This window comes from Falco peregrinus, chromosome 3 (genome assembly GCF_023634155.1).
Source record: "Falco peregrinus isolate bFalPer1 chromosome 3, bFalPer1.pri, whole genome shotgun sequence".
In the NCBI taxonomy this organism is placed as follows: Eukaryota; Metazoa; Chordata; class Aves; order Falconiformes; family Falconidae; genus Falco; species Falco peregrinus.
In genome coordinates, this window is record NC_073723.1 from 20,884,396 (window position 1) to 20,907,607 (window position 23,212).

Genomic DNA, 23,212 nt, shown 5'->3' on the forward strand with positions numbered 1-23,212 from the left:
CTCAGCCATACAGCCAGAGGCTGCCACAGTCACTCTTTCCCATACATGGAGGATACTCCAGGATTACTTATAACTCACAGTCTCCTAAAAGTATCAGAGTTTCAGTTTAGATAGGTATTCCCTTATTTTGTACATGAAGGAGAGAACCTGATCCAATCTCAGGCAGAGCTTGATCCTGCAGCAATGTATTGCTCCTCTTTCGCCTTCTCTCAGCTCTGGATTCCTCCTAAAGAACAGGAAAATGGCCTGTTCGTGATGGCTATAGCTTTAAAGACATCTCTGGATTTTGTTAGCCAGTGGTCTCAGCATGGCCAGAAGGTTTCCCAAGTTTGAACCCCCAGTCTGGCAAGCATGTTTTGGTGACTTTTTGGGTTAGAAGTAAAGATGAGGTGTGCAGAATGTATCAGTGTGATTGTGCCTACCCACAGGGAAGTTACTATGCCACTTCTGCATGACTAGTAAGGACTTGACCTGCTGTGAGTGAGGCTAGCAGCCCTGGGCTTGAACTTCTAAAAGGCATTACTTTTGCTCAAGAAACCTTGCCTTGAATTAGTCATTAATTCTTTATCATAACCCATTAATGATTCTAAACCCAAAGTGTTTAGCTTAATTGAGTTTATTACTATAGATCCTAAAAAGTGTAACTCTGCTTAGTTTTGGGGAATATCAATTCCCAGGAAGGGAACAATTCAGGATGAGTTATTTGTGCTAAGTGAACCTGTTTGCCCAAATACTCTCATAGCATAGCAGGGGAGCAATGAAAAGAAATGTGGTCCCACCCCTTCATTCACGGGTCTGAACAGTTTCCAGGAAGGAGTGTAACTACACAGGTAATCTGCTGGTAGCAACAGGTGGTTTTCTGGAGGAACAAATGGCAGAGAAACTGGATTACAAGAGTGGTTCTGAGTCACAAGAGTGTCCTGGGGTGCTCCTGCACTGGTCATTGCTCAGAGATTAGCTTGGAGTCAAACTAACAACCAGCTAAATGGTTTGGAGGATTTTCTTGTTGAGGGTGAGGCTGAGGAAGTATGACGGATGTGTAGTTCCCTTTGCAGTGTTGTACACAGCAGTAGAAGGGAGGCTTGGAGCTGACCCTCTGCATTACGAGCTGGTGGCATGGCCACCTCTCCGTATACCCAGATGAAGACTATGTGCAACTGGTGCTCAGAGTGATCTGCAGGCTAAATCGCTGCACTGTGCCTAGTGTCTAGCATTCTCCTTAGCCTCCAGATATCATTCCTTCATTTTTAGTGTCACGTAGGAAACAAAATCTATAGACCTTCATTGCAGGGGCCCTGGGGTTTCCCTTGACTGTGTAACCCTCTGCTGTGAGGAAAGGTGAACCATGACTAAGAACAGGCTCGCTTCTGAAGGCAAAATGGTTGCTGTGTTTGAAGAAAGAGCCTCTTCAGTATTATCAAAGATAGGAAAATATGATCCATTATGGGCATACTGACATGGAGATATGAGTAGCCAGGCACTGACAGCAACGCCTTCACACTTACTGCTCATGATTTGTGGAGAGTCCCACTAAAGTGCATGACTAAGTTGCTCTCCCACACCTTTGCAACATAGGAAGAAGCTATAGAACAGCCTTTATCCCCCTAAATATCCCCCAGATTCAGGTGTGGTTTCAACTGGCTACTGAGTTAGGGGGGATAACATGTTCCTAGAATCACTTGTTAAACCGGCAATGCACGTTGGTATAGCTGATACTATGTGTGCCTGTTTACAGCCTACAGCAGTGGTGTTGCTTCCTTTCCATCGTTCTCTTTGGGCTAGAGTTTTCTACCTTTTTCACAGATTTTGGGGGCCATCGGAGACTAGAACTGTTCCATCTCTTCTTGGGTTGCCTACAAGTTGTGCAGGCTTGCATGCAGATTGCTAAGTTAATTCCTCACACCTCAGATCAGCCTGATGGATGACAGTTGGAAGCAGAGATAAGCAAGTCCTCCCCTGCATGTCAGGCAACATAATTGCACAGTCAAATTAAGAAGAGTATAAAAAATTCTAATAAAAATTTGCAGTTGGCCCTGCTTTGCATGGGCAATTCAACCAGATGACCTCCAGAGACTCCTTCCAACTTAAATTACTATATGATTCTAGCAAAAGAAGGATATTTTTAAGAGAAACTGCAGATCTGTTCTCCCAGTTCTGAAGTCACCAAGGAAATACTGGGACTTCTGTGCAGGTCAGAGATGAGTAAAGATCACACTCTTCCCATCTGTGAATTTTGCAAAGCACATCAGTAACTTAATACACCAGTGGTTACTATTTCTGGCATTAATGAAATCATATTCACCTCTGCATGCTCTAAATTTGTCCCTAAATTACACATAGAAATGCCCACCTTAAATTCCACATAGAAATTAAAAATTCCCAACCAGCTGGATGCCTTCTGCAGACCTGTGCTGACTTTATGGTCACTGTCATCTTGACAGTAGTTACTCTTGCTTAACCCAGTGAAGTGAAGGCTGGATTGAGCCCTGTCCCTGGTTGTCTGCTCTCCCTACAGTGGATGAATGAGGAGGGTTATTGTATGTACAGCAGGTGCCACGCATATTCTGCGGCATTTTTATTTCCTCTTCTTGAGGAATTCACAGACGAAGTAGATGGTGACTTGGCACTCAGAGTCATTCCACTCTCCTGTGCTGAGCATTTCCACACAGTCCTCGCGGCCAGCTGGGTCGTGAGGCTCCCCTTCCTTCCAGTTACTGTAGTTCTGCAGCGGGCTGTTGTCTGCATACACAAACTGTCCTTCTTTTTCCATGTCGTTCAGCCCAATGAAGGCTCGGAAGAGGCCACTGTTGGAAATGTAGTCAGCGATCAGGGCATTGGTTGCCTCATCTTTAGGCATGGCCAGTGTTCCTCCTCTGTCCCTGCAGTGGATCAAGGCTTCTCTGTAATTCTTCTCTTCTTTCACGATGTAATAGAATTTTTCGTCTGTCTCCCTGATACCTGCTATAACTTTAAAGGGGAAAAAAATTTGCTTAACGGCATGTCAACGGTTATTGAAAGTGCTTCTGTTCCAATATAACAATGAGATGATTTCTACATTCTAACTAATTAAAGAGAGAGAGGAAAAGTATTCCCACCTTCGAATTTGTGATGAACGATGAGGACATGATCAGGAACTGATGATAGGAATGGGACTGAAAGGCACCTTGCACACGTTCGGACAAGAACTATTCAGTCTTGATTGGCGTGTGTCTACTGTGACACTTAAATTTTACTTCATGGATATCTAGTACTAATCAAATCAAGGCATGCTGAATGGTCAAATAGCAATGTCTAACTCTGTATCACCTACATTGCATGTTTTTGAATACAAATTGTGAAAGAGTGCCCTGGGATAGAAATGCAGGATAAAGATCGTTTTTCAGGCCTTTTCCATATAGAGGAAAGTTAATGTGACTGCTAAAATAAGACATTTTAAATACAGCTCTGATATTCAGAGCAGCTATAGCCATTAAGTGGCATTGACTAGGAAGAAAACTGTGGCTGCTCAGCAGGTTTAAAAGGCAAACTTCTGAACCAGTGTATATCCCAGGGAATCAAGCAGCGCCCGGGAGCAGCCTGGACAGCTGGAAGTTGATTGTCCCTGCTGATGGATTGCTGATGGTCCTGAGCAGAGCTTTGGCCTGGAGCGATTAACACTCTCCCAAACAATTCAGGAGTTACCTCAGGAATAGTTTAGGAGTTAGTAAAGGGATGCTCCTGGTGCTATGGCATTCAGTTTTGTAGGATTTGTAACACAGATGCGGGCTGTTCTGTGCTGGTTGCCCACAGTGCCAGAGAAAAGTCTCAAACACGTTTTATTTACTGATGCAGACCTAGTCTTAGAAGCAGGGGTGAAGCCTTCTCAAAATCTCCGCTATGCCAGGAAATATACTTCCTTCCTTTCAAGTGGGGGCAGTTTACATGGTCTGCCTGACAGTGCTGCCTGCAAATGTGGCTTCTTATAACCCACATCTTTGAGTGTTGGTCCCTTGTTACAGCAAAATGATGCTTGCACTGAGGGGAGCACTAGGAGTACTGTGTCTGCAGCCTTCCTGTGCAGCAGAAACATCAAGAGGTTACTCTTGCTTTTCCTGCCTGTCTGGAGCAGATTGGCACAAACCTCTCTGTTTCACTGCCTGAGTGGCTGTTGAGCCTGAGCAGGCTGATGGTGCAGAGGCAGTTAGTGAGTCGTGCCTTGTGCTTTTCATGATTCTTTCTGTTGTGCTGTTGGTAATTTCTGTATTGGTTTTGCTTTTAGTCATCTGCTGCTGATATCCTTACAGGTATAATAATAATTCAGAGTGCCTCACACAGTGGGACCCTCTCTTTGGGTCACCTGTGGATGTGGCCATAGAGCAGCAATGGTAGAAGAATAGCAATGATAAATGTTATAGGAACCAAATAAATCACATCAAATATATAAGGATCCTTACCGTTCTTCACAAACTTGATGGACGTGTTAAGACGAGCAACATTGATATTCAGTTGTCCAACAACTCTGCGGTATCTTCCACAGTCACAGACCGTGCCTGGTGCAATACAAGGGATAGAGGACTTATCTGTTTAGAAGCATTTGTGCTTGTGCTTGGAGAGTCATCTGTAGCTCACTTCCAAACCTTCTGAAGACCTCCACTCCATTTGCGGAGAGCCAGTCTCACCCCGCCCCGCTGGCCATACTTCTGTTCATTTAACCCCCTTAATATTTTGGCTCTGTACACTCCCTTGCTAACTGGCTTAAGAATCCCTGCTTTTAGAAACATGGATAGAAGTGTTAGCTATCTTCTTTCCACCCATATCAGTATGGGATTTGCACATCCTCTGACCCTTTCATCATTATTGATTCCATCTAGCTGCAGAGGTGTCACTTGTCATGGTGATCACTACAGTGTTACATCTGAATGCCGAAGGGATACCTTTGTATCTGTAAACAGCACAGGTTCCCTGGCCTTCTAATAGAAACAACAGCATCCATGAAATGGGGAACTGCTGCTTTCTCGGTGAAGGAGTTTTGTGAGTATGCATAGAGGTGGGATTGGCAAAACTTTGGTAGAAAGGCTATGTTAGTGAATTGCTGCACTCAGCTGTGGTACAGCGGTAACAGTCAATACCAATTCAAATAATCAATAACTTTCAAGTACTGAAGTCTCAGTTATATATTTGTTGGTAAACTGAAATTTGGCTTGGTATAGGTTTTGTTTGTTCCTCTGTTATCCTCAGGAAGAAAATAAGTTGTGGATGATTTCCCATTAAGAACCAAATGGGCATTGCATATGAAATCTCTTAAAAATGAACACAGCTGTATTTTCAAGGTGGGAAAACATTCAAGGTTATTAGGACTGAGAAGAACTTTCTGGATCATCAGGTCCAAATTCTCCTCCTGTAAGAAAATGCATTGCATTCCTTTGACAATAGATTATGCTTTATCTAAAATCACTTATTTTTTCGTCCCCATGCTCCTATTAGGAAACTCATAAAGGACTTCATGCCTTTGGTATTCAGACACTTTTTTCTAGTTTCTAGTGTAAATGTACTGCTGGCCTGTGTATGTGTTAGTTTTTATGGTATTAAACATTGCTATTAGTTTAGGTGACTCTTCTCCATATTTTGTGCATGTTGGCATATTCATAGGCATCAGTCATATCCCTACCCAAGCCTTCATTTTGCTGAACAAAACTTTTTCAGTCTCTTCCTGTTCATTTCATCTATTCTTAAATTTTTCCATTGGCCTCAAAATCTGCTGAAACTCAAGACAAGCCAATCCTGAAATCAAAGACCCAGCAGACTTGAGCATTCTGCAGAGAAAGATACATAGCATACCTGCTCTTCCCTTTTTTCCAGAAACCCCCGATAAGCCTTTGGCTCCTTTGTCACCTGAATAAAGAGGAAAATATATTCTCAGATCTCAGACAGTGCACATGTCAGGGGAGCTTATTTGAAAAAACTGTTTAATAATATATTAACGGTGTGCTTCCCTCATGTACTGTACTGGTAGATGTGCCAAGTCAAACAAACCGTGATTAATTCTGTTGTACGGAAATAAGGAGAACCCTTTAATAGCTAACTCGCTGATAACACAGGCATCTTGCGTGCTGCTGGTTCCTGGTACCACTTACTTTAAATATAAACTGCAAAATGATCCAGAGAGGCCGAAAGCACTCAAGAAATCTGAAAGGTGAGACCTGGGTTCTCTCATTGCCTTGCAGGACAGAGCCCTTCCCTGCATTCAGTAGCTCCGTGATGGGCTGAGGCAACACATGAGGGTGATGTGCACTAAGCCACTGAATTCATGTGAGCAACAGATTGTGCGTGTGGGCAGCACTTAGCACCTGCACAAAATAAGGTCAGTAAGGAGCAGCATTTAATTTCAGATATAGTTCATGGAAATGCGATTTATTTTCATCCAACTCCTTTCCTCTTCTGTAAATCGTAAAAATGGTAGAAATACTGCTCCAAGCTGTGCTACTAGATAAGTGGAGGTGACTAGCTTTTTAAAAAATCTCAGCTGTAATTTGGGTCAGGAACAGCTGGACTTTTTCTGAAATTCATGTCAGCTGTTCTTTTATGAATTAAAACCTTCAGAGGTCAAAAATACTAATGATTGCTCTGCCTTGTTGATGGCTATTTTTTGATGTGCTTTTTCCTTTATATGGTTGTGGGTTTTAAAAGACATTTTAATTGGCATTGCTTGACACTGCACACTTACAAGCTGAAATTTCAGGGCTGCTTCATTAAGAACTTAAATTTTAATGGTAGGTTTAAGCAGTGACTTAGTGACTTTTGCTTCTGCAGAAAAAAAGAAAGAAAATGAGGAAAACTAGGAGACAATAAAGTATACGTTCAGGTTGAAAGAGAGCTTGATTTGAAGGCTCAGGGCATTGGTTTACTTACAGGTAAAGATAACAAATTTGTGGGATTCTTAAATTCTAGTCTCCTTTGGAGACTGAAGACATCTTAGGAGATAGCTATCTGTGTTTTCATTTGTCTAGGTACTTCTGAAAATTAGTCCCTCAGGCCAAATTCTTTTGTTCTTCTCTGACACGGAGGCTGGCTAAAGGCCATCAAAGGTTTATTAAAAACATTGGCTTGAGAAGCTCCCCAGATTGTTCCACCTGCTCACCCTCATACCTGGATTGATGTGCTGGTTAGAGACCACAGAGTTCCCCTGGGGATGGTGGAGTCCCTGCTCAGCTTTCAAGACAGGTCTCCTTCTGGCAGAAGTAGTATTTCTTCTTAAGCAACTCTTTAGGAATACTGGTAAGGAATGCCTGAGCTTCTTCTCAGACAACTGGAGCATAATTTCATTAAATTATTGTCCAGGTAGTCTTGGGGTCTACCTTGATTTGCAAGTAGTTGTCATCCCTGGTTATGTTGAATGCTTTCTTATAACTCCTAAAATCCTTTCCTTACTAGGCTGTCCTGTGTGTTACTTGCTCACGTGTCGCACAGCAGGGCAGGAGACAAGGTGTAGCATCCTGAGCAGCAGCAGAATATTGACTTAGGCCTTCAGCATCCAAAGCAGAGACTTGAATTGGGCTTGCCCTTTTAGATCATTCAGAGGATTTACTCCACAAGGGTGAGATTTCTTCCTTCCTCTTTTACCATTAAAGAGGATTGACTTCTTAACTCATAAAGCAAATTATTTTAGCCAAGTAAGTCGGATATATTGCATGTGGGAAATAAAACAAGAATATCTCAGCTCTCGTCACCAATCTTTAGGCATACCTGTATTTGGAGAGCACTGGTCACAGCTGTTATTTGGTATTACTCCATACCTGGAACTCTCACAAAATACATATTTACTTTGAGGGAAAAAACAAGAAAATTCCCAGACCAGAGCTTACCCTTTCCACCAATTGGACCAATTTTTCCAAGCATTCCCTGGTCACCAACATCCCCCACAGGTCCTTTGTTTCCTAAGAGAAGAAATAAAGAGGAAAAGAGTATGGATGCTTTCTGTCATTTCTTTCCCAAGGCACTATTTAGGTCTCTACTGCTGCTATTTTTCCTGAGCGTGGCCAGTCTGCATGTGTGGCAAAGTTGAAATGAGTGGAGCCCCGAGGGCGTTTGGAGGACAGCGCAGGTCTCTGCTACTGTAGGATACAACAGTAGGACATTGCAAGGCACCTTCATAACTGAACTGCCTGTTCAAATGCCCCAAACCGTCATGTTTTCTTACAGAAAATGCAAACTAAAACTGTTAGTGAGTATTCAAATACTGATTTTACTTCACAGCCAAACCAGGCCAACAGCAGGTTTTATTTGGGTGGTTTTTTCTCCACCCCAGACAAAAGCCTTTCCTTTTTGACTTGAGGTAAAGTCCTCACAGCTTTGCTGGAAATCATTCTCAAAGCAGGACTGCAAACAGGGAGCTACTTGTTTTGCTGTATGTGCTTTCCCAGTCCTCAGAGCACCAAAGTTTAAGTTCTAAAATAGTTGGCTAATGATGACAGCCCAATTTAGGGAATCTTAGTTTCTGCACTGAATTTAAAATCACTAAGATGATTCATAAATGGTTGGTTACCCCATTTCCTTGTATCTTACCTGATCTTCTTTTTAAGGTAAGAAGCAAAATCATAGGAATGTATTTAAAAATGGATATTTTTTTAATTATTATAACAATAATAACAGGATGATTTTAAAGTTTCTATAAAAGTATAAAAAACTTTTCTGATTAGCCTGAAACCACTATCAGGGAAGAAAGACCATGGATATGCATGATCGTTAAATTCTAATGATAAATCAAGCTTTTGAATTAGAGTATGCAAACAAGGCTGACACCATCACATCTAGTGCTTCCAAATGCTCTGCCCAGCTCACACTATGGACAGGGGATAGGTTTAATAGAGCTGAGTCCCAAGACATCTACAACTCCTTGTTCTCAGCTTAGATGCTGTTTGATCAGAGAAACCTTGTGTCAGAGTATATGCCTCTGTTTGCTTTTCTGCAAAACAAGGACAACTGAGACTGAATTTTATTGAGCATCCTGATCTATTACTAGGAAATAACCCTCAAAATTCAGTTTCAACTAAAGGATCATTTCAGTAAGAGAACAGTAATCTTGCTGATTATACATATGATTTGGGTAATGATTATACATACGATCTGGGCATTCTGGGTCACACTCATGACAGCCACTTGAGAGAGCAGCAGTGCATGTACTGGTTTATTACATGACTCTTTGAATTTATTGCCATATATAGCTGTATTACCATATCAGTAGGAATTGCACCAAGCTCTCCAAGTATTGTTAGGTTTACTGATTAATGTTTGACAAGATTGTGAAATCCACTGGTGCAACAGGAATGAAAAGCATTAAACTGATCCTGTGCACCAGTACAGTTGTGTATAAAGGCATTCATATACTAGCAGCAGCCAACAAATGGTTATAAATACCTTTTGGTCCTTTTGGTCCAACCTTGCCTTGTTTACCCACTTCTCCTCTATCTCCTTTTTCACCTTCATCACCTTCCAAAAAAAAAAAGAATAAAGCATCATGGTATGTTTCTCTCAGTGTAGTAAGTGCAACTATCCATCCTTAAAGTAAATTTAACATTTTTTTTTTTCCCTAATAATTTCTTTGTATTTCACGTTGATGGCACAGTAACCATAGGATAAATTTCCAGAGAAGAGCTGATGAATCTGACTGTCATTAGGGAAAGCTAAAACCTTTCCTTTTGGAGTGGCTATTCCAATATGAGAATTGTACAACACAAATTTCTAGTCCCACCTTTTAAGACATATTAGCTATAAAGCAGATAAATAAGCCAGTCTTTCTCTGTTGGAAAACCTGTTCGCACAAAGACGAACTGCCAGGGCAACCAATAGGAAATTATTAATTGTTTCTAGTAACTCTCTTCGTGGTGACTCTGTGTTCAAGGTATGCAGATGCTTTTGGAATGCAGGAATGTAAATATGTTGAAATAGTTCTTAACATAGGCCTTAGTATGGCAGAAGTCTTGCCTTTAGTTTTTGACAAGTGACATTTATATGTTGATATAACCAGCGTGTTTTGCAATTACTCCAATGCTTTATTTTGAAAATGAGATACAGAGTATCTGTAAGAGGTAAAATCATTGCATTTATTACAGTAGTACAGAGATTTCTCCAGATGAGATCAAGACCCTGTATCACAGGTTCCTGTACAGCACTATATAGTTACTGTTGTAAGAGACAGTCTTGCTGAACAACTTACAGTCCAAAGGAGCAAGACAGCAATTAGTAGGAAAGAAATGTTATCTCCTTCCTTTGGTAGCATACAATTTTGCTTCACATTATTGCAGGAAATTGGAGGCATAACTGGAGTTGATTTTCTTACCTTGTACTTCTTCATTTTTAGTCAAATCCCAAGAACATCTTTCCTCATTTTTTTTTCAGACAAATACTGAGGGTGGGGGACAACCACCTTTGCACCCCTCTGCACCAAGTGACCATCACTGAATACAAGCAGCCTTCCACGGGCTCTCTGTCCCCTGCTCCCTCTCCCCCCATTCCCTGCCCTTGCCTGCAATAAACCTTGCGGTGCAGTGGGAAGCAGTGCCACGGTCACTTGGCCAAGCCAGGTTCTCACGTGTGAGTGGCAGCCAGTTGTGTCTGTGCCTGCAGCCCAGAAGGGGAGAAAAGGCTGCATGCAGTTCAGCGTATCGGAGGCCCAAGGGAGGGAAGACTGCCTGGATGTCAGCAAAAGAGAAGTGAGGCCTGAACGTTATGTGACAAGACCAATAACCTGTCTCCCTGAGGATGGTGCCTCCAGCCTGGGCAGAAGGTGTTCAGGGAACTGGGTGTGCTGAAGGTGACTATGACCCATGCAGTGGTTTAAGGGCCTGAAGGGCTTGCCTGAGCCAAGCACTGCATCTAGACCACTCATGAACAGCCACTAGTGATTCTTCCCTGCACAGATGAGTCTTGTGCCTTTTAAACCCATTTATATTTTTGGCCCCTTGAATAAATATCCTGTGGCAAAGAGGTCAATGATTTGATTATGTGCTGGTGAAGAAAATAGCTTCCCATGGTTGCTTGAAGACTGATAGTTTCATTGAGTCTCATTCTTATTTTCAGAAAAATACTGCCCACTGATTCCTGATGTACCTTCTCCTACTGCTGTAGCCACAGGGCTGTAGCGTATTGTGGGCTCTTCTGTGGGGTGATGACAGATGAGAAGTGATGTGCATCAATTGTGGGCTCTTCTGTGGGGTGATGACAGATGAGAAATGATGTGTATGAATTGCAGCATATAAAATGAAGTATTAGCTGTTCGGCTCCTTTCCATGTCAGTTACATGGACTGGGCTGAGTCTGTGCCTGTACCCTGAAAAAAACTTCAGTGTTGGGACTCTGTGGTGGAAGGCAGAGTGGCCCCGTTAGTCAGGATGCCCTCTCGGCGGAGTGGCCAGTGTTGCAAACTGAGAAAAATAAAGGGCTGAACTGTTGGGGGAGGAGGCATTTGCTAGAGGGATGGACCGGGAGGAAGCATGACACGGTGTGTATGCTGGCTCCATCAGGCACCCTGTTTGTTTTTAACACCGTCTGCTACAGGACAAAGTAGGAAGAGAAAAGGCTATAAGCAGTCAGCAATACAAATTTTAAACATCTCTTTTTTCACTGGTTCTTAAAATACTGGAAAAATCACTATATATTTCCAAATGCCAAGCTCCTTAGATATGCAGCTGAAGCTGCAGGGCTGAGCCTGGAGCTGGTGGAAGGATGCCTGCTTGTACTGGGTTCTTGTCTACAGATCATCAAACAGCAGAGCCAGGGAACGTGCAGTTTAATTTTGCTGTTGACCTTAGTGCTAACAACATTTACAACTGGTAAACCAAGAAATTGTCCTTTCCAAACCCATCTATGAAACCCTTGAGAAAAGTGCAAAAGTAATTTCTCAGTAGTTCAGAAATTCAGAAAAGATTCCCAGAGTCTGACAAAGGGCTTGAGAAATGAAATTCCAGCAGAAGGTTAAGAGCTGATCTGATCACAGTCTGCAGACCTGTACAGGGCGGAAATTTGTGATAACAGAAAGGAAGAAGGGTGTGATTCAAAGGCTGGAAAAGCTGGATGAGTCCTGACTAAGAAATGCAACATGGGGATATTTAACAATTGGACTGCACTCTCTGGCAGGGGAGGGGGACGTAGGAGGCTTTTCACGTCCAACCTTGTCTCATGCAATAAATTCCTTTGTGTAAGATATGCTGTAACTCTGTGTCTGGTGTAGAAACGCTGAGGGAGTTTCTCTGGCCTGCGTCACACAGGAGAGCAAACCAGATTCCTACTGACCTTCCAAACCAGGGCTTGTAACCCTGGCAGTCCTCGTCACTTCTCAAACCAGCTGGTTCCATTCTTTGTGGCTTGCAGACTGCTCTGTTGGGTTAAAGGCTCTAGAGAAACTGTTTGCTGCAGAAGGAAAATCTCTGTGTGGGAAAGATGCTTTTTTTGTTTGGTTGGTTGTTTTTTTTTTTTTTGGTTTTTTTTGCAAGAAGCATTGCTTAGGCAGTTAATCTTAGAAATAGATCCCAGGAAAGAAAGTCAATATGCAAGTGGAGAAGCTGTGATTACTTGCCAAAGATGTTTTCCTCCAATCTCACTTTCAACATTTCGAGCCACTGAAGTGGCTTTTTTCTGAGACTTTAGAACAAGCTTTTCACACACGGGGCTGCTGGAGATGAAGCTGGGTTGCCCTGTATAGGCCATCAGACTGAGCACCGACAGGTGAGAGGGGTAAAAGGTGTGGGAAAGTTTGTTCTGGACGTGTTGAGAGATTAGGGAGTGTCTCAACTTTTATAGCTAACATGTCATGTAGTCCCAGTTTTTACTCAAGCCCTCTAAAAGCCTAAGGGAGAGGGAAGTAAGACCTACCACCTGTTTCATCTTGGCTACACTCTGCCGTAGGTTCTTTACATAGGAAAATGGGAAGAATGATAATTTGTGTGTCTGTAAGGGAGGGAAATCCTGCCCTTCTCCCCATACGGCACCTGAGAATGGGTAGGCCATTACAAAGCAAGGGTAGAAATACAGTATTAATTAGTGGTACCATCTCATTGTTAATTTAAGACTGGATTAAGCCCAGTGCTTGCTAATACAGTGGTAGAATTATAAATGCTCCTTTAGGTGTTGCTTACAGTGCTCTCAAATTTGGGCAGGACACGTGAACCCTTGGGTTATGCTCCCCCCGTGTGGTCTCGCTATGATTTGCAACCAGGTAGGAGGGCTTGTGGAGGGCTTGTGAGGGGGTGGTCGACTTTGTTTTGGGCAGGGGTTGAGCTGGCTTCATTTCTAATTTAGAAGTATCGCTCCCTTTCCTGTGTGACTTCACGTGGACAGGTAATCCACTGTATCAGGCACTTTTTTTGTACTGTACCAGAAAAAAAAAAAATCTAAATCCTGTCAGTACTCTGTAATGTGTTTTTGAATTTTGTAGTACTGTGCTTTGTGCAACGTGAGATTTCTTACAGAAAAACCCCTTCTGATCCCTGACTTCATATGCTTGTAGTCTATACCTAGATGTTAACCTCTCCTTTGTGCTGCTTCACACTTGAGGCAGTGTCAGGTTAAGTTTTAACCTAATTAGCAGATCGTCACCTTAAAACTGTGGTTGCAAGGATGTCAGATAATGCACTGCAGTGGCATTTGAAGCATGGGTGAAGCACTTGGACCCAGTAGCTGAAGCAAGACCATTTCTCAACCTTATTAGTATTCCCTCAAGCTGATTCACTTCTGTGTTACAGATTTAAAATACCAGACTATTAAAATGAACACATGCAACAATAAATGATTAGACTTCTCCAGCTTGGGACTGTGCAAGACAGAAAGAAAGCAGAAGCCATAAGCAGTAAATGACTTTCGCAGCCATTAGAAAACTCTAATTGTAATTGAGAGGGAACTCCACTCCTTCCTTCTCCTATAAACAAGCTCAGGAAAATGCTGAAGGTCTAATAATCAGCAGGATTTTTAGGCGGTTGAAAGGGGTTCTCCCTTTTTAGGAGTTTCACTAAATAACACACTTTTGAGAGGTTACATTTGGTAAGGATATAATTAGTAAGAATTTACTGACCTTCAAGTGACTTAGCTTTCCCTGATGAATCTTTTGTAGGCAATTTATCCGGTTTGTATTCACCAGTTAAGGAAGTTTTCAGGTTAAATTTTTCACATATATTTAGTGACTCTCCAAGTCTTGTGTTCAAGGGCTGACCCTGGTTCTTAGAGAAGCAGGGTGTAATCCCTGGGGATTATGTAGTCCACATTTATCTATAGAGACAGCCCTGCATCAGAGTGAGAGCATGTCTGCAGGTAGCCTAAAGGCTAAAGCTGGGAGAAGACTTCTAGCTGGGTTTATGCACGTGTTCTTCACTCGGACGTCTGCTGAGAGACTCCCCAGGGTCCACACAGGGTTTTATTGAGGCGCTTCATCAGGTGTGCTGGCAAGTCATGGCCTCATGTCAGCTCCAGTTCCTGTCCCCTGACCAAAAATACTACAGAAATCTTAATGCTCTCTCAGCCTCTCTTTTGCAGGTATACCTTCCTCCACCCTCTAGGGCATACCCAGCTTTCAAATAATAGAAACATCACTTATGCTGGGCATATTCAGAATTGAAAAAAGCCACCAGCAGCCAAAAAGTCCTTGAGAAGCCCTGGGGGCATGACTTACTTGCTGTGAGAGGGGGGAAGGATGTTGAATTTTGATCAGTATGCACATGGATGCTTTGCACTGCTTGCCTTGGATGCATTTAGCATTCCTAGGCTTAGCCAATGTCCCACCACAAAGGCTTTGTATGGAATCTGTTATGCAGTTTTACCTTCTTGATCTTGCAGGGGACAGTCCTGCTGAGCTCCATGTTCCATGCTCATAGTTCCACCTGAACTGGCGTGGGGACCCTCCCCACCTCTACAGACAGCATGTGAAGAGTGTAGGTGACTTCTGCCTGTCCTGGGTGTTAAACTAAAGGGATAAGGAGATGTGCACCATTCTGAAGCCTTGAGAACCCTCCAGGAGCAACCGAATCCCTTGCCCTCCTGGAAGACAGCTGGAGAATTAGCTCTGCAGCCTACAGACACTGAGTGACCCTGAGCACGGGGAACCTTTGCAGCATTTGCGCATGCAGTCTCTGTTGAGAGGTTTTGTCACCAGAGGGAGTCACGGACTCCAAGAAATAAGCAAATACAGCCCAGTTTGTCTTTCCAGTGTACAAGCGCGTCACAGCTACATCAATGGAAAGCCTTATGATTCCCTCTAATTTCACTTTCAGTGTCTTTGAGATCCTTAGGAAATTTCCTGTGGCAGTGGGGATTCTTGCTTTCAAGCTATACGTGGCTAGGGAGGACAGCGTTTCTTGACATTTTCTGCCTCTCTGACATGATGTCCTCTTCCCTGTCCTTCCCCCCTTCAGCCCTCAGCACTGGCCTGCGTGCCTCCTTCCCCTCTGCCTGATGTTGAGCACTCTTCTGACTCTCTGTTGAAGGAATTCAGCTCACTAAACAGAGGAATATATCAATAAAGTGAATACACATTTTTAGTGAGTGAGCTAATCGGCTCAGGGAAAAGTCTGATGAGTAAACAGCTGAGGCAGCACAAGGTGAAGGTAGAACCGCGTGGTCAGAGCGAGGGAAGAAGATGCTGGGCCTCCCTTTTTAGCAGAAGTGTTGATGACGTGTGTACATCTGTACACCTGACAGATGAATGCAGCTGTAGTGTGCAACTGCAACTAGTCACTGTCCCAGGTGTCCTGCAGGAATATGCAGGGCTCGGGCTCCCACAGACTGCACCGTTCTTGGAATGTCTGTCTTCACCCGGCTTCAAATTAGACAACAGGAACCCTTCCCTGATGAAATAGAAAGGGTCTTCAAAAATAAATGGATTCCCTGCTCACTTTTCTGCTTTCCACTTACGAACATCCATTGACTTCGGTAGAAACACCCTCTTCTCCTGTCGCATTGTGTGAGCCAGACCCAAGCCTTCACTAGGCTCACTGAATCTCTGCTGACTTGTACTGTTCGAAAGTGTGGGCCTTTGTGCATGACTGGGACATACGTTATCTTTTTAGTAACACAGAAATAGTTTAAATTATTCCTGAGTCTCCTTTGACTTGATCTGCCTGATTTAATTTTCCCAGCCTGTTCCCCTGCCATTCTGACATGATCTCAGAGACCTGTGGAATACAGTGGCTTCAGTGAGGAATCAGACTGACACTGGTAAGAAGTACTGACCCAGTATCTTTGAATTTGTGTATTTAAGTCCCCACATACATGCTTTGTAGTTCAGGCTGATAAACTTCAGAAACTTAATGTTTGCTAAAATGAAGAAGTCTAAAAGCCATGAAAAATAGAATTTTATGTTGAAATTAAAGGGCTCTTCAGATCAAACATGAGGCGCTAAGAGGGAAGTTTAGTTATAGGTTTGAACAGCTTATAGGATGTGGTAAGGCATTTTATATTTTCAGAAGGAAATGCGGATAACAGCATATCTGGTTTCTGAGAGAGTTTGAGATTTTCCAGGAGTGGAATTGCGTAAGCACAATTAAAGCTGAGAGATGGACAGCTATACTGGAGACCACAGTAAATGCTATTTTGAGGCACCAGCCAATGTCACAGAGTTTATAAGCATCATTTGTCAGAAATAATAATAAGGAAACATTTTACATCTAAATTGCTATGGGAAACTCCTGGCATTCTTCAGATTTCATCTCATTCCAGTTTCTCAACCTGGATCTGATTCAAGACCTTTGAAGTTCCTGTGTCTGGATTTCAAAGGAAATGAGCTGAGACCTGTGACAGCAAGATCTAGAGCCAGGCTTCTTAAGCACTGAGCTTCCATGAATCCACATGAAATCAGCTTCTGCAGAGCCAGCCCCCACCACAGTCATCTTTTCATCCTGCTCATGCTTTTAATAGGAGTTTATGAGTCAAAGTTTTGTGCCCTCTGCGTATTTCTGCCCTCATGTTGTTGCTTATTGATTTATGCAGAGCAGGTCAGACCCATCTCATCTATGTCAACAGCTCACTTAAAGCTTCCTTTGCAGGTTAGACAAAACAGAGCTTGCAGTCTCCAGGCAAGAGCAGGCTAGAAGAAAGGACAGAGCCAGAACACCAGTCGAAGGCAAATCCCAGGGGAGCAGCACCTGGTGTTCCTGCCACTGCCAGGACATGGACCAACAACTTGTGCTTTTGCTCTCACTGCATTATCTGCTGCCTCCCCATAGTCCCAGGTCCTCTCTCTGCAGCAGCAACAGACCAGCCTGCTTCCAGGCTTGGAAGGGTAGAAAGTAAGTGGTAGGGACATGACTAATGTTGCTATGCCAAGCACTTGGCTGCTCTGAGAAATTAATTGGGTATTTTTATGCTTGATCTGGTTCTCTTCGGGTCCAAGAAGTCAGTGGGGTACAGAACTTGGCCCTTATTGCCTTAGTTACTCAGCTGTGGATCAGTATTACCTAATGTAAGTTTTTAGAGGTCCTGTGCCATAGCAGTCCAGCTAAGACCAAGTTGTCCCTAAACATCTCAGATCAAACACAAAGAGTCACTACTTATGAATACTGAAAATCTGTTTTGGTCCAAAACATGTGTGTTTTTTTAATTTTAAATTTTTTGTTTCCTAGGGTATTTCAATAAGGGTCCTATAAAATTCCTCACACATTTCAATTTTTAACTTCTATTGAAGCCAGACTACTGTGTACCTCAAAAGCTTTTTTAGGAAGGTAGAACAAGACAGCTATTGCACTAGGGCTGTATTCATTAACATAATCCCCACTTTCTGAGAAGAAACCTGAGCATCACCTAGAAAAGGAAGCTCAGAAAGGAGTGCCAGCTTTTGCTTTTCTCTTGTTCTATTTTTTCCCTTTTTCTGGAGTGCCCTTTAGAAAATTTACTTGCATAATTCTTTACAAACAGACTTCAGCTTTCATTTGCTTGCACCAGTGATAGAAAAACAGCAGGTAGATGCAGGGGATTGCAAGGCACCTGGCTAGCATCATGCAGAACCACCAGAGGTCAGACTCCAACTCCTATGCATATCTAACGCCGAGCAGTTTAATTCACACTGACTTCTATCATTGCAACAGACAGTGCAAAAGGCTAACAGGACCATTACTGCATTCCTTCTGTTCCTTGGAGACTACATCTTTCCAGAGTATTTTCTATCTCTTTGTGTTATACAGAACGGCCTCTGGTTTTGCCTCATGCTTTTTTGGCAATTGATGGGACTGTCACAACTGATTTGAAGACTTTCCTGATAGGCAGCCTGGAATTACCCTTTCTTTTCATCCCATCACTCATATCATACTTCTCTTGTGACATCTCAGGTGTGAGCATAACAAAGAGTATATTTTTGAAGGAGAAAAGAATTTGGCTTGCACAAATTAACTTGGACAAATTACCTGTGGCTTGTACAAGTAAGCGGTCAGTTCTCCGCAACAATAATGACCCTTTCTGAACAGGTGAGTTTCAGGGGCAGCATGCAGAGAGTTGAGTGTTTGCTTCTGTAGCAACTGTGAATGCCTACATAATGGAGAAATCCGACCTCCAGCAGTGCAAGGAACAGTGCAGTTTATAAATTCTGAGCCTCTCCAGACAACCTCATTTCTCTCTCAGCTTTCTCCTCTCCATTGCACTGTGTGATGGAAACAGCAGTATGGCTGCCATACAGCACCAGGAACCATCCCACTGGTAGCCCACGGATTAGATCTAGCTTACAGGACAACTTGTGCCTTGCACTGGGATAGGTGAGGTGTAGGAAGTCTTACAGCTATTGAATACCTTTTAATTCCTTGCACTTCTAGTTCCTTTGGCCCATTAGACACTTCCATGTTCATATGAAAGGAGGAAGTTGCCACAACAGGAATCTGTTACCTATGGTGCTAAGAAGCTGGCCAACATACTGTGCAAGCTCAGCACCTCTGTCTTGTGGGAGCACCACTGTGCTCTACCATAGCTGAAGAAGCTGAGTGGATGGAGATGAGGCATAGAAACTTGTGCAGATCAAAAGCCATTTTGGGGAGAATGGTGGACAAAGGGCCACAACAGATGTAGCACAGAAAATAAAACTACAGTAACAAAAGTCAGAGGCTTGTCCATTATTGATATTAAAGTTTGAGCAGCAGAATATTGCCTGTGGCTGTGGTGTGATTGTAAACTGGGGACCATGTGTTCTGAGTCCACAGACATAAGATAGATAGAGGAAAACTGGCAGCAGGGCAGACTTTCTTCTGCCATATTAGGTCAACATGCCTCATCCTTGAAAGCAAGGGATGCCTGGGGAGTAACAGGGTAGTTAACTCAGCCTGCTCAAGTCTTTAATTGCCCAGCTGACTGGCATTCAAAACAACTGTCCTGGATGAACTCAGCTGGTAGGAACTGAAATTAGTCTATAGAAATGTATCACCATAGACTGCAAAATGTATTTGATGACCTGCAATGGATGTGAGCCAGTAATTTGGAGGTGATTTTCTTGATACTCCTTTTACCAACTGTGGACCTTGAGCATGGTAATCTAATTTTAAAGTAGTAGTGAGGACCGTGCCAATATACTGTTTGGCTCCTCTCGTGTGTTGGTGTCAGCCAGGAGGCAGCAGGACTGACTGGTAATGACTAAATCCTGACTTTCTCAGGATCACACTTGCAAAGAACCATAATACTTAACCTTTAAATGCTCCCTCTACAAGCTAGACCACAGAAACCAGCTGGAGTCTCAGCTAGTCTTGTGTTGTCACCAGACCACCTCATTAGCCTTGTGACTTGTTAAACACAATTCTGTCAAACTTTGTTCTCCAGCCTGCCATTATTCAGATACTAACTAAACAAACTCCCGCTAGCTCCCTTGGGGATCATTACATCTCTCTGCATTTATGCTGTGGCAGCAAAAGTTTAAGCTTGGATTGTAATCATAAAGGAATTAACTTGCTGATTAAAAATGGTCCTTTAAGCAACATGCATTTGAATAATCCATCATAAAAACAAATGAATCTGTAGCAGTGCTTTTGACTTGGTAATCTTTTTTCTGCTTAAAATTTAAATCAGTTGCATTTTTTTCTCTCGGTCTGTAGCCTATAGAAAAATTACAATAAATTACTAAAAAGAAAGCAATAGTTCAAACTGCAATAGCCATGGTGTGGAATATGTATTTTAGGTCCGTCACCGCAAGATAGGTTTGTGCATCAAGGACCTAATTTTTGGCCAAGATACCCTCCAGGCAGTTCCATTAACGTTAGTTGTGTTACACAAAAAGTAAGTTAATGCAGAAAATTTGGTTTCAGATATTTGCAAATTGTTTTGAAGATAAAAGACCTGCACATGCCAGAGCTGATCTAGTTCTTGCTGAAATCTGTAGCGAAGGTCCTGTTTAATTCAACAACAGCTGCTGGATCAGGTCTGATGAATGCAGCAGAGCTGTGTTTACAAGTAAACATTTGGAAATAATGACAGTTCAGTCATTTTAAATATAGCATATCTCTCCCTACCTGTAGGTGCAAAGTGAACCGTTCACAGTTCACAATAGGTGCCTATTTTTAGACAAAGTCACTCAATTTGTGGCTGCTAGCTGTACTGTTTGTGTGATGAATACAAGAAGAGATTTATGTGCCTGGAGAAAGATGCAAAAGGACATGTCTAACATATATGAGCGTATAGTTGCTGAAACTAAAGAAAAGCAAATTTAAGTCTTGCTTCATCACTTTCCCCCATCACAGTTCCGCTTTTCTAGATGTTTGTACAGTCTGCAATAATTCACATCTTTCATCCCCAGCCCATGCCACAAGCCCTCCATGTCTCTATTTTTAAAAATCAGCCTTTATCGGTACTGGTCTCAGCATTAGCAACCTGATACTCCTCACCTTTTGGTCCAGGTAAAATTGTGTGTGTCGAGCAGACATCTGTTGTAGGTCGATTGTCAACATCAAACCCCAAAATCTGAACTTGGAAGATAAAAAGCACTAGTAGGATCCCGTATTTCCTTAGCTGTTGTTCTTTCTTGCTGCTCATCCTTGCAGCTTCTCAGGAAATGCCTTTCGTTGTTACAGTCTTAACAAATGCAGCTGACTCAAAAATAAATGCTCCACTAACTGAAACAGTGCAAAGATTGGGAGCTACATGCAAGAACAGCTAAATAAAGTGAAGAAAGGAGTTTGACGATGCTGTAGTTATTTCTGTCCTGCACATTATCCAGGGTATTTATTTAACACTGACAGCTGTTTATTCCAATTTATCTCTTATCTGTGAGATGTTTAGCTGCTTTTGGCATGGAAAATTTCTTCAATATATGGGAATATCTCTTTTGTAATATTTTTTTTTTCCTTTCTGCACTGGCTCTTCATGCCCAGATTTTCGCTTACTCAAGAGACAAAAGACCTCAGTATCGCATCCAAGTGAGTACTTATTAGTTATAGGATACTTGTGTTTGGTTGTGTGCTGGAAGAGTAATGCAGACTCCATATAACATGTAGAGAGGCTTTTCCACAAAAACTTTCCTCCAAGGAGACTGTTAGTGACAACAGACAAACTGCCAGGCTGCTGTGGGTGGAAGTCACTGATGTTATTTCACTCCTTTTGGGTGCCATGTATGCATTGTCCCCAGAGTAGCAAATGAAAAGTTGATGTTGTCAATGGGTGTTCAAGCCAGAAACCCACAAGTGATGGTTTTGTGCTGACAGATTGCTCCACAATGATTGCTCCAAGCCCAGATTATGTTGGTAGACACGGTACAGACTTCAGGATTGAAGTCACAGAGCAGGATGAGCTTGACTGACTGCAGTACCTCCTGTCATATCACCTTTCCCCCGTGTTGGGAGAGGCCATATATCTGGACAGTGGCGTAGCATAGGTCCCAGAAGAATGTCATCCTTGGGTTGTCCAGGAAGCTGAAGGTGGTTCAGATCTGCTTGAGGTAGCTGTCAGGTTTTCAGTTGGGTGCTGAAACCAGGTGTAGGAGGCCTCTTGGACAGAGGAACAGGTAGCACTCAAAACTGCTGTATACCCTCTTGGAAGGAGTTGTGACAGCTATCCATCCGTGTGAAATCCCTTCCCAGAAAAAAGTCTAGCTTTCTCTTAGGGAGGGCACAGTAACAAAGGACAGCAGACCATTCAAGGTAGCCTGGCAGAAAAGAAAGGGGAGATAACTTTTTGTAATCTTTTCAGGAATGTCATTAACTTCTGGTTTCTCACACAATGAAGGAGACAGCTACTTGAAAAGCTGAACTATGCTTTTGAACTGGCTAGCATGTGAGAGCACATTTGCTTTCCATTCTAGGCAAAAAAATGTATTTCCTATGATCATAGCTTTTGAGATGCTTTCTTCATTATTTAAGATAGTATTAGTTCCTGGCCGTACAACGTTTCATCCTTTTGGCAGACAGAATAAGTAGCAACACTGATGTAAAAGCAAATTCCTTTTCTTAAAGGCTGAAGGAAGGCTTTGATTTCAAGCTTTCATCTGGGATGAAATGTTGGCCAAAGTCCCAAGAGGGGTCAAGACACTCCTCTCCCTTTTTCTTTCTAGGCTGGTCGCAGACTGTCCCACTTTTCAAAACACTTTTCTTTTTTGTTAAACTGTATACAGTACTTTTCAGAAATAAATAGCAGTCTTTGTCCTAAAGAATGTCATCTAACTAACACCCTCAAATGTGGCCTTGATAACGGATACACCACAGCTAGAGGCGGGGGAAAGAGAAAGCCAGGATTATAGATGGATAGAGTCGTACCAGCAATAAACTCTGTGATTTGCGTTGGGCACTGTGCCTCTGACTTGTACACTGTAAATCTGTTTTATTTATCTTTTTTTTCTCTTCACTTTCCATTTTGTGAGCAGAAGGTCAATGTAAGAGCAAGAATAGAGAGCGTAGGAGTGGGAAGCTAGTGTACTTAGCTTTGGAGGAGGCTTTTTGGGAAATGTTGCCAAACTGACGTGAATGATGCTAGCTGTTCCACAGTACTGAGAGACTTACAGTGACTTCTTTGTTATTTATCAGGGATAAAGAGGGGTAAGTGTAAGTGAGGGAGGAAACCATTTGTTTAACCACTTCAGTCACTGACCAGGACTAAGCAGGGAACATTTTTCTGATGCTACTATTGCTGTGATCATTTACAAATGTTCTTATTCCACATTAGAAAAGAAGTCAATACCTTTTTTTTTTTTTCCTTCCATGACAGTCACAAACCCCCTAAACACACAGTGAGAAATGAAGTTTAATATATCCAGGAGCTCGGTAATGAAGGCACTAAAAATGTAGGAAATCCAGATTCAA

General features: G+C 42.6%; 1 protein-coding gene and 1 long non-coding RNA gene across 7 annotated transcripts in view; one reads left to right on the forward strand and one right to left on the reverse strand.

Moving 5' to 3' along the window:
- The window catches only part of LOC114013154 (uncharacterized), a 59,725-nt gene that overhangs the window by 12,093 nt on the left and 24,420 nt on the right, over positions 1-23,212 (forward strand). For 5 of the 6 annotated variants that reach the window (XR_008746264.1, XR_008746266.1, XR_003556027.2 and 2 more), the window contains one exon: positions 16,097-16,175. The exons of the other annotated variant lie outside the window; for it this stretch is intronic. This is a non-coding gene — a long non-coding RNA (uncharacterized LOC114013154). The remainder of the gene's footprint in view (positions 1-16,096; positions 16,176-23,212) is intronic. 6 annotated transcript variants of the gene reach the window in all.
- On the reverse strand, positions 601-22,266 carry COLEC10 (collectin subfamily member 10). Its single transcript, XM_005241200.3, has 6 exons — positions 20,807-22,266; positions 9,394-9,465; positions 7,842-7,913; positions 5,818-5,871; positions 4,434-4,529; positions 601-2,967 (listed from the first exon to the last, which is right to left on the reverse strand). Exons 1-6 carry the CDS (start codon positions 20,952-20,954, stop codon positions 2,576-2,578), a joined length of 834 nt encoding a protein of 277 aa, XP_005241257.1. The 5' UTR covers positions 20,955-22,266; the 3' UTR covers positions 601-2,575.